At 38.8% G+C, this 13,827-nt stretch overlaps 1 protein-coding gene and 1 non-coding gene across 2 annotated transcripts in view; both read left to right on the top strand.

Moving 5' to 3' along the window:
* Positions 1–13,827, top strand: part of Unc80 (unc-80 homolog, NALCN channel complex subunit) — a 182,511-nt gene that overhangs the window by 116,593 nt on the left and 52,091 nt on the right. Inside the window, 6 exon segments of the mRNA XM_042679276.1 lie at positions 300–400; positions 1,852–1,938; positions 5,094–5,277; positions 6,949–7,043; positions 9,545–9,634; positions 10,519–10,620. Of these exon segments, the coding sequence (XP_042535210.1) occupies positions 300–400; positions 1,852–1,938; positions 5,094–5,277; positions 6,949–7,043; positions 9,545–9,634; positions 10,519–10,620 (659 nt within the window).
* Positions 10,281–10,407, top strand: LOC122107602. Its single transcript, XR_006147387.1, has one exon. It is a non-coding gene; the product is annotated as a small nucleolar RNA SNORA40 (small nucleolar RNA).

Below are 13,827 nucleotides of genomic sequence, written 5' to 3'. Positions count from 1 at the left end.
ACTTTTAGGGTGGTATCCACAACAAAAACAACTGCATATTCACCAAAATGACCCTTAGAAAACTACGCTAATACCTAAAGACAATCCTACATTCTTTTTTATTTCCTTATCTTTACATGTAAAAATGTTCAGTAACAACAACAAAAGAATAAATTGTCACCTTTCAATAGAGAAAGTGTTCAGAGAACCCTTTTAAGGCAAAAGGGAGAAAGTAATTAAACTTTGTAAAGGGCATGATACTTTATCTGATAGACTCATCTCCATTATGACAACTGATTGATTTCTTTTCTCTTCTAAAGTGAGTGCTGTGGCCCAGCAAGTTTTGTGGAATTGTCTAATTGAAGATCCATCAACAGTCCTTCGACATTTTCTGGAAAAACTGACCATCAGCAATAGACAAGTAAATTCCTCTTTTGTATTATAGCTATGAGTGTATACTCTGTTAGAAGCAAGAGAAACACTTGTTAATGTTGTATGAGCAACACCAATGTCCTCCCACAAAGTAAAGTTCTTTCAATTTTTTTTTATTTTTTAAGTGTTCTTATCTTTAAGTAGTTTACAACAGAATTGTCATTTTACAAAGCAATATATGAAAATATGCAATACATGTTGATCAAGATCTTTTTAAATAATGCTAATGACGAATAAAATTAAATTTTGCTGTTTTCTTTCAAATGTCTCCATTAGTTGGTATCTCCATATATTTATAATACATTTCTACTGATAACTCTACCATGACAAGATTCTCAGAATTTGAAGCAAAGATGGAATTCAGCATAATGTTTTAGTACTGTGATCATTTATTGTTTACTTATCAGCCTGTAATACAGGTGAGATTATTAGAAAAGGCTAACACTCTTCATTAACCACAAAGCTAATAGGCCCAGCCACCCATAAGATGCCTAATGAGAGCAGCTTTCTGAACAATGAAAACATATACCGGTGATTAAAAAGTATTTGTTCATTTCTTTGTTATGGTCAATATACTAGAAGATTAGGCTACTTTTCTGAAGTGTACAAGGCATTTCAAGTTATCTTTTACTAGCTTCACTTGAACTTGGTTTAAAACCTTGGAAACAGAATTATGAATTTCCCTAAATCAGATTTACTTCACAGTTTCCCTCAGCCTGGCATCTCCTCACATTCCCATCCCACCTGGCACTCGTGGTAGACAGAGCTAATGTACAGCTCTCATATGATCTGACTATGAGCTGTAGGCATGGTATAAAGTTTACTTCTTTTTTGTCAGTTGTGGGGCTTGAACTCAAGGCCTAGACACTGTCCGTTAGCCTCATTGTGCTCAAAGCTCGTGCTATACCACTTAAGCCATAGAGCTACTTCTGGTTTTCTGAGTGGTTAATTGGAGATAAGAGTCTCATAGAGACTTTTCTGCCCGAGCTGGCTTCAAACCTCAATCCTCAGATCTCAGCCTCCTAAGTAGCTAGAATTACAGGCATGAGCCACTGGTGCCCAGCTTACAGTTTCCTTTTTGTAAAAAAGATAGCTGGTGAGGTTTGATCGACGAGGGAGAACAATGTAAGGCGTGGCATTGATTGAATATACTATGCTTATAAACTCACATGTTGAATTGAAATCCCTTTGTATAGCTACTTAAATATCATTTTTAAAAGTTTAAAAGATAGCTGTCTGACAACTTATACATTAGTTCATAAATAATTTAAATACTAATAGCCACATGTATTATACTTTTCCCATAGACTATATTAAATTGTGGAAAATTGAAATAAACACGTGGGCAAACAATAAATTCTTTGTGAATTTCAGCCAGCTCATTTTATTTCCTATAGCATGGCAGGTGAAGGGAACCACTCAATTTCTGCTTTCTTTCAGGATGAGTTAATGTACATGCTGCGCAAACTCCTCTTAAACATTGGAGACTTTCCTGCTCAGACATCTCACATCCTCTTCAACTACTTGGTGAGTCTCAACTGCTAATTGGAAGCAGAAACACAAGGAAAATGTTTTAAGAGATATTTTTCCTCAATAAATTTCCATTAAGTGTGTGATTAAAGGTGAATCCTGCTTAGTTGAATTTGTCCTTTTCGGTATGGGAAGATCTTGCCTGCACCGTTCTCAGCGTGTGGTGGATGTTCAAATAAATGTCAGTTCCTTTGGTCTCCCTTGAGCATCTGCCATCTTCCTTATGTTGGTTCATGTAGCTTTTAGTCATTCTGTTTCCTTTTCTTATTTTGTTGTTTAAAGTCTGTGTATGCATGTGCGTGCATGCACACACACACACACACACATCATACATACTTACTTCCCTCAATGGAAAGGAATTGTAAATTTATTTTTCCAAGGCAATTATCCATGCTTTAACCTATTCTGACAACTTCTTTCTGTGCTCTCCAGGATTTACCAATTTCTCCACATTCTCCTCCTTACATGACAAATGATAATGAAGTTTGGGGACAGGAATACGATGATGAGGCTTTCAAATTACAATTTTATCCAAATCAACAGATATGATAGACAAACTTGTGTTTCTTGGGGAAATTCCTTTCGTCGTTACTGTTGTCATATGCATATACACAGGCAGCTATAGCAGGACGATAAATTTAACTCGCACTCCAAATCCAACACATAGAAAATATTCTAACTCCTTTCACTTGTCTGTGACTAATTCAGTCTTCTTCCTGAATGTCCACTTGCTGGTTGGCAAGATAAAAATACATATAAATAAATGTCCAATCTAGCTTAAGTTCAGCCTGATATAAAAATATAAACCGTACTTTTGAACAAGGTTTAGTTTCTTTTGGATAGAAATGCTTCATCTCCAGGAATCCTCCTTTCCTACTGCCTTGATTCTAAGAGCTATGTGGGATTAGGAAGAGAAGAGAAAAAGACTTTTGCTTTATGGTCTATCCCTTGTGATTCCTTTGGCTGCTCTACCGTGAGACTGCTCTTTGGATCACTGGTTTTGGGATGCCTGGGTAGCAAAGGCTGAAGGCCACACCTGAGGCCTGTCTGGTCCCAGGAGTATTTATTGAGAGACTCAACTTCCCTTGATATTGACAGCCAGTATGGGAAGTCCCCTAGCTATAGCTTCCTGCTCAGTAACAGCAGCCTTTGTCATTTCATCTGAAAAAAAATTCTCCTGCCGAGTGCCTTACTTATGGGTTTTGTCTGTCTCAAACAAAATGCAAAGGTAGATTAGCAGTCAAATGCTAGTCTACATCAGTTTAAGTATGGGGCCTGCCAAATTTACCTTGTATCCAAGTTGGTATGGAAAAGTTCTGAGGTAAACTGTCAGCAAGCCACACAGAGACTAGAGGTATGCACTCCTTCCTTGTTTCCAACATCTGCTGATTCTTCCAGGGCACTAGATAGGCAAACCCTTTACCTGGATATTACTCTCCTCCAACCTTTAGTCCTGCAACAAGTAGATGGATTTTTACTTCCCTCTACTTCCTCTGTGACCTCCATATAAGCCTTTTGTTGTTGTTGTTGTTGTTGTTTTGTTTGTCATGTCTGGATTTAGCTAGCTTATTTCTTTTTTTTTTTTAATTGTGAGAATACCATACAGAGGAGTTACAATTACATGGGCAAGATAATGAGTACATTTCTTATCAAGCATTGTTGCCTCCTGTTTCCCCTTCCCATCCCTTCCCATCCTCCCGCTCCATATAAGCCTTAAAGTTGGACATCAGTAGGTAACTCATAGTGAAAATAATTTGATCTTGCTGTAAAATCTTATTTTGCATTGAATATAATCTGTCTTTGTATTCCTTTCCTAATTCTACTGTTTCCCTGCTTTGCAAACAGTTCAATGCTTTGAGTAGATGGGGGAAGGGCCTTGTACTCAAATGAGCCAAACCATAAAAGGCAGAGTGACTTTTTTATCTTTGTCTTTTTGCTAATGACTATTGTTAAGTGTAGATCTGCCCTGTCAGGGACATTTCAAGCACTGCTTATGTGACATCATAGTCTTCAGTGTGGGGGAAGGAGACCTGCATGGTTCTGTAAAGACTTTGGAAGGAGTCTGACGTCCAGACTGCTTCCACTTGTCCACAATTACCATCATCCTTCTACACAAAGAAAGCACACCCCACCGCGCCAGCTGCCATTAACTGGGTGTGCCAACAGGCATATTTGATGATGATAGAAGAAGAATCTCAAGTATCTTTGGGGGTTTTTTGGTCTTTTTTTTTTGACGGTTGTGGGGCCTGAACTCTGGGCCTGGGCACTGTCCCTCAGCTCTTCAGCTCAAGGCTAGCACTCTACCACTTGAGCCACAGCACCACTTCTGGCTTTTTTCTGCTTATGTAGTGCTGAGGAATCGAACCCAGGTCCTCATGCATGTGAGGCAAGTGCTCTACCACTGAGCCACCTTCCCAGACCTCAAGTATCTTTGTTTTAAGGAAGACATATGATTGATTGAGTGAGGCACTGTAAAGCCATGAGGCTTAGTGTCTTTTCTACCTTTTCCACATTTCTGTTACAGATGAGGTTTGTTCTGATTTTGTGGTGTTCTATGGAATAAGGTAGTCAGGAATTTTCCTTCAAACATTCCCATTACAGTCTTTATGTTATTTTAATGTGCTAAACACATTTCACCTCTTGTTTAAGAATAAATTTATGATGAGACATTTTAAATGTAAATTAAAAATGTGTAAATGGACAATTTTCAAAATTATTTTAAAGGACACACAAATGATAATTTCAAGTTTACTCACTTGACTAAGCAAGACATCTTTAGTTTAGGACTATTAAACATATTAGACTCTTTGTTTCAGATTGTGTATAAGCAAACATCATATACAGACTTAATTGGGATGGCCTGATCCAGAATGTCTAAAATGCAGGATAGCAACAATGATCTTTTATTTTCTTTAAGTATTCATTATTTTAATGATCCATAAAACACAGAAGCCGGTTTGGTCAGTTTTTCAGTTATATACTTTCCTGATTACTGCCCTTAAGGTATTATAGAACCATTTGAGCATCTAACATGAATACAGTATAAAGGCACAGAGGAAGATTTAATTTTTTTTAAAAAAGGAATCCAAGGAAATGAGAATGTGAGCTCAGGATTGCTGGAACTTCATGAATTCTCTCGTTCCAACTTTCAGGTGGGGTTAATCATGTACTTCGTGCGGACACCCTGTGAATGGGGGATGGATGCCATTTCTGCCACTTTGACTTTCCTATGGGAAGTGGTTGGATACGTGGAAGGCCTGTTCTTCAAGGACCTCAAGCAGACAATGAAGAAGGAGCAATGTGAAGTGAAGCTCCTTGTGACTGCTTCCATGCCAGGTACTTCTAGATGACATAACTGCTAAAACAAACATAAACTGCTTGGGAAAATAGCACAAGGCTCTTTCATTCATGAGAAAACTGTGAGTTCTAACTCATAGAATTACTTGAGGCCATCCAAATTTTTTTGTTTCACACAAGCAAAGAAATACAATAGACCCTTTAAAAAGCCAGGAAGTTCCAGATGAAAGGAGACACATCAGAACTGAGTTGGTGTGAATCAGCCCTTGAAGGGTGTCCAAGGTTAAAGATTTATTTAAGTCTGTCATAGGAGCCAGCTGAGCTGAAAGCCTTTTGGAGTGAATTTTTGGCAGCACAACGAGAATGACATTGTTTGTATGGCATAGGTCCCAGTCCTTTATTAACTCACTGAGAGGCAGCTTTATGAGAAATTGGAAAAGAGAAAAGCAGGAAGAAGAATTACAAAAGGACATGATATGTAATATAAATTCTAGACTCTGTTGCTTTTCATTTTACCTGCTTTTTCTTAAGATGGTTTTACCAAGCCTTCATCCATGCTCAGTAACCTACAAAAGATGAAATATATGTGTACTGAAATAAAGAGAAAGACAAAATTATACACAGATTCTGACAGCAAAGAATCCTGGGCTAAAGTCAGCACTGACATTCATCAGCTGAGTTTTAGCTGTGAAAAAGAACATCATTTTTCAAAGCTTTCCTTCCTCATGTGTGAAATAAGAATACAATTCCTCTTTCACAGTTGTAAGGAACAAATTAGCTTCAGTGTATAAAATGCTTCCTGCCATACATCCTGACTCTTGTAGGCATTCAATACACATTTATATGTCCTATGGAGTATCAGCAAAGATACTCAGATTGTCACTCAAAGACTTTTAAAAAAAACTCATGAAAAATATGTTTGCTTAGCACTCTGGAGGCTGGGCAGGAGCATGGAGGGTTGGTGTCACCGACCCTGTCTCCAGGACTGTGGGGAAGCACTGGACATGCAGCTGAAGCACGGCTCGTGGCTAGTAAGCCTAAGGCCCTGGTTGCAATCCCTAGCACCACAAGAAAATCATTATTTAATTAATTAATTTTCAAAATCAAAGCATATCATAGTGTTCACATGCATTTGTGAATACTAATAAGTGAAATAAAATAATAAATCTGCCTAGCCAGCCAGGTAGCATATTTAAAAAACCACATATATTTTAGAGTACATTTCAGGTATTTGTTTTGTTTTCAGTTCATGTTTTTTCAATCATCATTGTATGGACACCACCTTTAACATGGATAACTTGTAGTGATGCTTGAAGTTGGAATGTTCACTCTTCTACCAACAAATGCTTATCTTTGAACAGGTTATTTAATCTACTCATTTTATAAGATAATAATATAATAGATAATAAGATAATAATAACACTCATCCTCACGGGTTTACTGTGAGATTTAAATATAATCATGTATGTCAAAGGCAGGTGAAAGTATTTGGAAACTCCATAAATGGTAGCTATCACTATTTAATGAGTGAATATATATGAAATTAACTGTGAATAAGAGTACAATCTATAAAATACGTATCTCAAATTATGCACTTAAAAACAGGAACAGTTAAAAAATCACTTTACTGATTGAATTTTAACATTGTATGCTTTAAATATAAACTTTCTCATAGTCAGCTCTGTTCATTGTGATTTTTACTTTCTGTAGGTACCAAAACATTGGTAGTTCATGGACAAAACGAGTGTGACATCCCAACCCAATTACCGGTCCATGAAGATACTCAATTTGAAGCTCTGTTGAAGGTGGGAATGGTCTTGTTTTTTTGTTTGTTTTTTTTTTTGCCCACTGACTTTTTTGGGACATTCAGTAATCATTCATTTTAGAATTCTGTGACATTTTTCTGTCTTCAAGTGAATTTATTACTGTTGGAGAACCTGCTCCACTATTATGTACTCGCATAATGTCCCTTGCCTTTTCCTGATGTTTTAGTTCTGTACTAAAGCAGACAATTCAGGCATGTTCCTTTTCACAGTAGCAGCCTGGCTCTGATGCTGTTTTGAGCTCCCCTCACTGTGCCGTGAACTCCAGGTTCAGCGCTTGGAATTTCTTTTTTTTTTTTAATTGTGAAAATACCGTACAGAGGGGTTACAATTACATGGGCAAGATAATGAGTACATTTCTTATCAAGCATTGTTGTCTCCTCCTTTGTTTCCCCTTCCCATCCCTTCCCATCCCCTTCACCCTCTCCACCCTCCCCCCAAAGTTGCAAAGTTCGTTTTTTGACATAACGATTTGTACACCTCATTGTTGCAATGGGTCCACCCGTATCAGAGCTTGGAATTTCTTGTGGTTTTGAAGGTGCTCTGGGTTTGCACACTGAGGGACACCCTAGGTGCCCAGGACTTCTGATAGCACCCAGTAGAATTCATCTGGTTTTCAGGGTACACTAAAGCTACAGCTTTACCATGTTCAATGGAGCATTGCTTACCATAGCCAAAATATGGAATCAAGCCAGGTGGATGAATGGATCAAGAAAATGTTGTAAATATTATGAAATATAATGGAATTCTATGCTTGCACCAGAAAAAAAAACTGGCATTTGTAAGGAAATGGAAAGACTTGGAAAAACTTATACCAAGCAAAGTAAGCCAGACCCAAAGAAACATAGGCTGCATGGTTTCCTTAATTTGTAATAAACAGAATGTGCCTATAAATCTACAAGTAAACCCAATGGATAGTAAAAGACAAATAATCACACCTGGACATGATTAATCAAACAGCAATCTAAACATTCACACAGTAAACAAAGGATATTCTTTTTTTTTTTTTTTTGGTCAGTTGTGGGGCTTGAACTCTGGGCCTGGGTGCTGTCACTCAGCTCTTCAGCTCAAGGCTAGCACTCTACCACTTGAGCCACAGTACCACTTCTGGTTTCTGAGTGGTTTATTGGCGATAAGGGCCTCACGGACTTTCCTGCCCAAGCTGGCTGTGATCCTCAGATCTCAGCCTCCCTCCAGAGTAGCTAGGATTACAGGAGTAAACCACCAGTGCCTGGCACAAAGGATATTCTTAGGAGAGGATCACAAGAGCTTAATAGCTATGTGCATAGGATCATATAAAATGATGCTTATCAAAATGAACTCCAAGAAATGGAAGTAAGAGGTTTTTTATTATACTGCTTGTGATTCTTTTTTCCTCTTCATCTTCTTTCTGTTTTTCTTTGGTTTTATTCCCCTCTGTCACCGTTTTTGATTTCTGTATGTACCCTTTGTCTTGTATGTAAGTTTATCTGATTTGGGAAGGGGAAGCATAGAAACAGTGGTGAAAAGGGTGAACCAATTCAACAGTGAAGCCCACTAGACTCTATGTTGGAAATGAACCATGACTGACAATAAATAAATAAATAAAATGTTTAAAAATAGCTTAGAATTCATCTGGTTTTGACTTGTCACTGAGGCAGCAAATATATACTTTGACAAAAAGGATTTTTCTGCTAATTCTGGCAATGATCCCTTCCAAAGAAATATAGTTGATAGCTAGACACATCGAGCCATGTCTGCAGAGTTTTCAGAGTAAACCAATAAGTAAACTAGTTCGACATTTTCCATGTGCTGTTGTGCAAGCTTTTAGTTATCTCAAACACAGTTCTGGGCCCCAATGTAAACAGAAAAGCCCTCCTAATGATTCACTTTTGTCAAATTGTACACTTTATTTCAATAGACAGGGCCATTATTCTTCCTTCCAGGTTTCCCAGGCACCTTCAGAGAATTTCTAACACCTAGTGAGCAAACATCACTGCTCTGTGTGTATACTCAGACTGGAGGGCCGGGTCATATGACTCAGACAGTGTGTTCAAACACTGGATCCACCATAGCTACTCCAACCCAAATCAACTAATAGTACCTCTTGAGCCCCAATCTCTTTTTCAACCTTTGTGGCAACCTTTGGCGCTTGTATTCAATATATAGTAAGTGCTCAGTGCACTATAGTTTGGATTATCCTTAATGTTAGTACCAGGCATTCCTTACTCCTGGCATTTAGACCAATGTGGGCCACTATACATCTATCACTCAGTCACTGAATGGCAGAACTCTACATCTTTGGGCACTGAGAGAATGGATCATTCTATTATATCATTATCCTTTATTATGCCATGTTGTATGAATATGTATGTAAATAATATATCTGATATATATATCAAATCTTATAAGAAGTCAAGCTTGCTTTTTCCTATACTTGTGTCTTTTAACTTATTACCTAATAGGTTCTGATCAACTTTTGTTAAAATTTGTGACTATTCCAGGAGTGTTTAGAGTTTTTCAATATCCCGGAATCCCAGTCCACACATTATTTTCTCATGGATAAACGCTGGAACCTCATCCACTACAATAAGGTGAGGCTGAAGCAGAGCTGTTCATGTGGATTGTGGGAGAGGCTCACCACACCTCTCCTAAGCACAGCTTGTAGTCAGGGAAACATCGCTGTTTAGAGGTTACAAGCAAAGCCACTTGGGTCTGTGTGGCTTTGATATACCCTTTGATGTCTGTCTATAAAGTGGGGATTTTGATTACAATACCTGTGCTTGGGTAGTTATTGTAGGTGATAAGACACTGAGTCTGTCATCAAGATTACATCTAGGTGAAAAATTAAAGTGCCACATTTGAGGTCTATCTGTCTGTTTGGAATTTGAATGCTGGCACCTTATTCTGTGAAATATAACCATGGTAATATGAGCCAATGAGAGAAAGGTTATCTCAGATAACCCCTGGCATTGTCTTATAGTGACCTTCTTCTTCCAGAACATTCTTTAGTACATTGCCTTTGACTCTGTTGCTCCCAGCTGTGTTCCCTGGCAAGAATAGCCAGCCTGGATACATTGATGCTCTCCTGTGGAGGAAGAGGGAGGTGTCCTTCTCTAGGTTTTTGTATAATTGAGGATACAAAAATCAAAATCATCAGAAAAATAAATGAAAAATTTTTTTGCTTATCTGACTTTTCAATGAAGAGAAAGGTATAATATGACTAAACATTTGAGCACTTGTGTGTGTGTGTGTCTTTGTTTAATTTGTAACAAAGCCTTACAGACAGGTGCACACAGTAAATCCTCTTTTGCAACCCAGAACTCATTGCTGATATGAGATCTTGGTACATGTAAGAAGGAATGTGATTCCTATAATAGTTGGTAGTGTGAGGGTCTGTTGCTCTGATAATAAATATGATGTGAAAGCAAAAAATAACTCAAGATTTCCCCCCACCTCTTTGTGTAATCCACCTCAGACCTACGTTCGAGATATTTACCCTTTCCGGAGGTCAGTGTCTCCGCAGCTGAACCTTGTACACATGCATCCGGAGAGGGGGCAGGAGCTCATTCAAAAACAGGTATTTAGCCGCTCCACTTTATTCTGTGTCATGTTGTTGGCATAGATAATCTGTTAATGTATTGCCAGTGATAAGTCCTGTGATTCTATTACGATCTTCATGCAAAGACTGAATGAGAGCCTTTGTCAATACATTGTTCCTCAAAACAGAAGGTGTTTTATAAACTGGATCAGGTATAATATTATATTATTCCACGGATAATATTATGATTAATGATTGGATATATGAAATAGCAATATCTTCTAGTTTGTTCCCCCTAGTGTTTGTTGAGTTCTTGTTTTACTTTGTTTTCTGGCCTTTTTTAATTTTTGAGACAAGGTCTCACTCTGTAGCCCAAATTGGCCTGGCACACCTCCTGACTCAACCTCCCAAGTGAGGAGATTGTAAGGAAAAGCCATAACTTCTTTCTTTCTTTCCTTCTTTCTTTCCTTCTTTCCTTCTTTCTTTCTTTCTTTCCTTCTTTCTTTCTTTCTTTCTTTCTTTCTTTCTTTCTTTCTTTTTTTCTTTCTTTCTTTCTTTCTTCCTTTCTTTCTTTCTTTCTTCCTTTCCTTTTCTTTTTTTTTTGTCAGTTGTGGGGCTTGAACTCTGGACTTGGGCGCTGTCCCTCAGCTCTTCAGCTCAAGGCAAGCGCTCTGCCACTTGAGCCACAGTGCCACTTTTGGTTTTCTGGTGGCTTATTGGAGATCAAAGTCTCATGGACTTTCCTGCCTGGGATGGCTTTGAACTGTGATCCTCAGATCTCAGCCTCCTGAGTAGCTAGGATTACAGGTGTGAGAAACCAGTACCCGGCAAGGCAAGCCATTAATTTTTAAGTATGTGTCTTTATTTCATTTTTTTTCCTTGGGGGTAATGGGGTATGAACTAACTCAGTTTGCATGCTCAGCTGGCACTCTACCACTTGAGCCATGTCTCCAGCCCAGCTTTTGGCTGGCTAGTTTAAAGATGGATGGTGGTGGACTTTTCTATCTAGGCTGGTTTTAGAACACCCTCCCCCAGGTCTCACTCTCCTGAGTAGCCAGGATTAAAGGTATAATTACAGCATCCAGCGGATTTCACATAGTTTGTAATACAGGATTAGAAATCTTGGGATACTCATCCCCCAAAAATTACCCAAGCTGATTAAAAAAAAAAAGTAAAACAGGTCAATGTAGTGTGCCTGGAAAAACCACTATACCAAAAGATTTGGAATCTACCCTGGCTCTGCTACAGACCAGATTTATACTCTAATAACTCATTTTTTAAACAGGAGGAGAAACAGCTGAACATTTCTACTTAAATTTAAAACTTTAGAATAGAGTAATACTTACTGATCTGACCTCAAATAAAACCTGGAGCCTAAGAAAAGTTACTGTTCTCAGGCTGGGAAGTTGGCTCAGTGGTAGAGCGCTTGCCTTGCGTGCATGAGGCCCTGGGTTCGATTCCTCAGCACCACATAAGCAAAAAGAAAAAAGCTGGAAGTGGCTTTGTGGCTCAAGTGGTAGAGCGCTAGCCTTGAGCTGAAGAGCTGAGGGACAGCGCCCAGGCCCAGAGTTCAGGCCCCACAACCAGACCCAAAAAACAAAAAGAAAAGTTACTGTTCTGCATGCGTATAATTCTAAAATGTTGCAATTTTTTCTATGTACTTATTACCTTTATTTTGCAGTTCAAAAATCATTTTAATATGTTTTAATGACACATAATCTACATGTAAGCTAAAACTAACATTATGATTTTTCTAGCTCTTTCTGAATTTTACAATTTAGACAAGCTAGAGACCAGTTGGATCAGTTAGATCTCTCTCTGTGTCTCTCTTCTGTCTCTCGCTCTCTCTCTTTCTCCAATACTCCTATGTTTTCTGTTATCTCTCCATCCTAACCCTTATTGCTGGTGTGGCACTGGGAGAGCTCCTTCCTACTTCCTGTTCATTTATGAAGTTGGCATGGGGGATGTCTTTAACCTCATGGTTGAACAATTTTATATACCTCTGCTTGGGCAAAGCAGACATCTAGAATGTAGACATCCTATGGTTTCAGGGATACATCTGATTTTACTTATTCTGAACATATTTTACTGAATGAAACAGCTGCTGAGTATGTAGTGGTGGACAGAAGAGCTACCTGGCTCGGGCCTAGAACCCTTGCATTGGGGCTGGCTGACTAAATTCAGTGGCAGAGCCTGGATGTAGTCTAGGTGGCCAATTGCAGAACCTGCCCTCTTAATTGCCAACCGTGCTGGGAGGGAGGAACTTGACTCTGATGTGAGGTGGCCTGAGTTCAAATTTTAGTTTTGTCACTTCTTTGCTTTGTGGCCTCAAGCAACATTTCTAGCCTCTCTGTAATGCCAATAACTTCATTTAAAACCAGGCTATCACAAATCTACCTTTCCAAGGTACATCTCCTTCTATCTGGAGTTATTAGTATGAATCCTCCTACCAAACTTATTCTGCTCTTCAGAAGTAGAGATAGTGAGCTCACAGGCCCACAGACATTCTTGTACATATCACATGTAAAAGCTTTGGTCACTGAGGGAAAAATTATTCTCTCCAGTTAATGTCTTACTCTGGGACTTAGATTAAGCAGTATAACCAGATGTCACACTGAGATTTGAGAGAAAACAACCTTGTCAGTTTTTTCTTTTTCCTTTTCTTTCTTTCTTTTTTTTTGTTTTGTTGCCCATCCTAGAGCTTGAACTCAGGGCCTGAGCACTGTCCCTGAGCTCTTTTGCTCAAGGCTCCTACTCTACCACTTGAACCATCCCCACTTCCGACTTTTTAGATAAGTTTCCTGCGCTAGTTGGCTTTAAACTGCAATCCTCAGAGCCCAGTCTCCTGAGTAGCTAAGATTACAGGTGCGAACCTCAGCCTCCAGACTAACATTTTCAGGATCTATCTTTATTCTCTCCCTTCTGGTTGAAAAAAAAATCCCTGGAGTCACTACTGAAGCTTAATCCTTAGATAAAGTCTGTCCAGTCTACCTCTTACCCTAGGATCAATTCTTCTTGGCATTCTAGGCAACAGCCTCCACGGAGACCAGCCCCCTGTTCACATCAGGTATGACCTGAACATTCAGAGAGATCAAGTTTTGCCATTATTGGATAGTCCAAATGAAGCCATTATTGGATAGTCCGATAATGGCTGTCTGGATGCTGGAGATGACCCAGTATCTGATCAGGTCAAAAGGTATAGAAGCCCCAGAACAAGAGGGAACAATGATCCCTCTAGCCAAAAAT

This window comes from Dipodomys spectabilis, unplaced genomic scaffold (assembly GCF_019054845.1).
Source record: "Dipodomys spectabilis isolate Male_0828 unplaced genomic scaffold, ASM1905484v1 ptg000051l, whole genome shotgun sequence".
Classification (NCBI taxonomy): Eukaryota; Metazoa; Chordata; class Mammalia; order Rodentia; family Heteromyidae; genus Dipodomys; species Dipodomys spectabilis.
The sequence above is the reverse complement of the archived record's forward strand: the minus strand, read 5'-3'. Positions and strand labels throughout refer to the sequence as shown.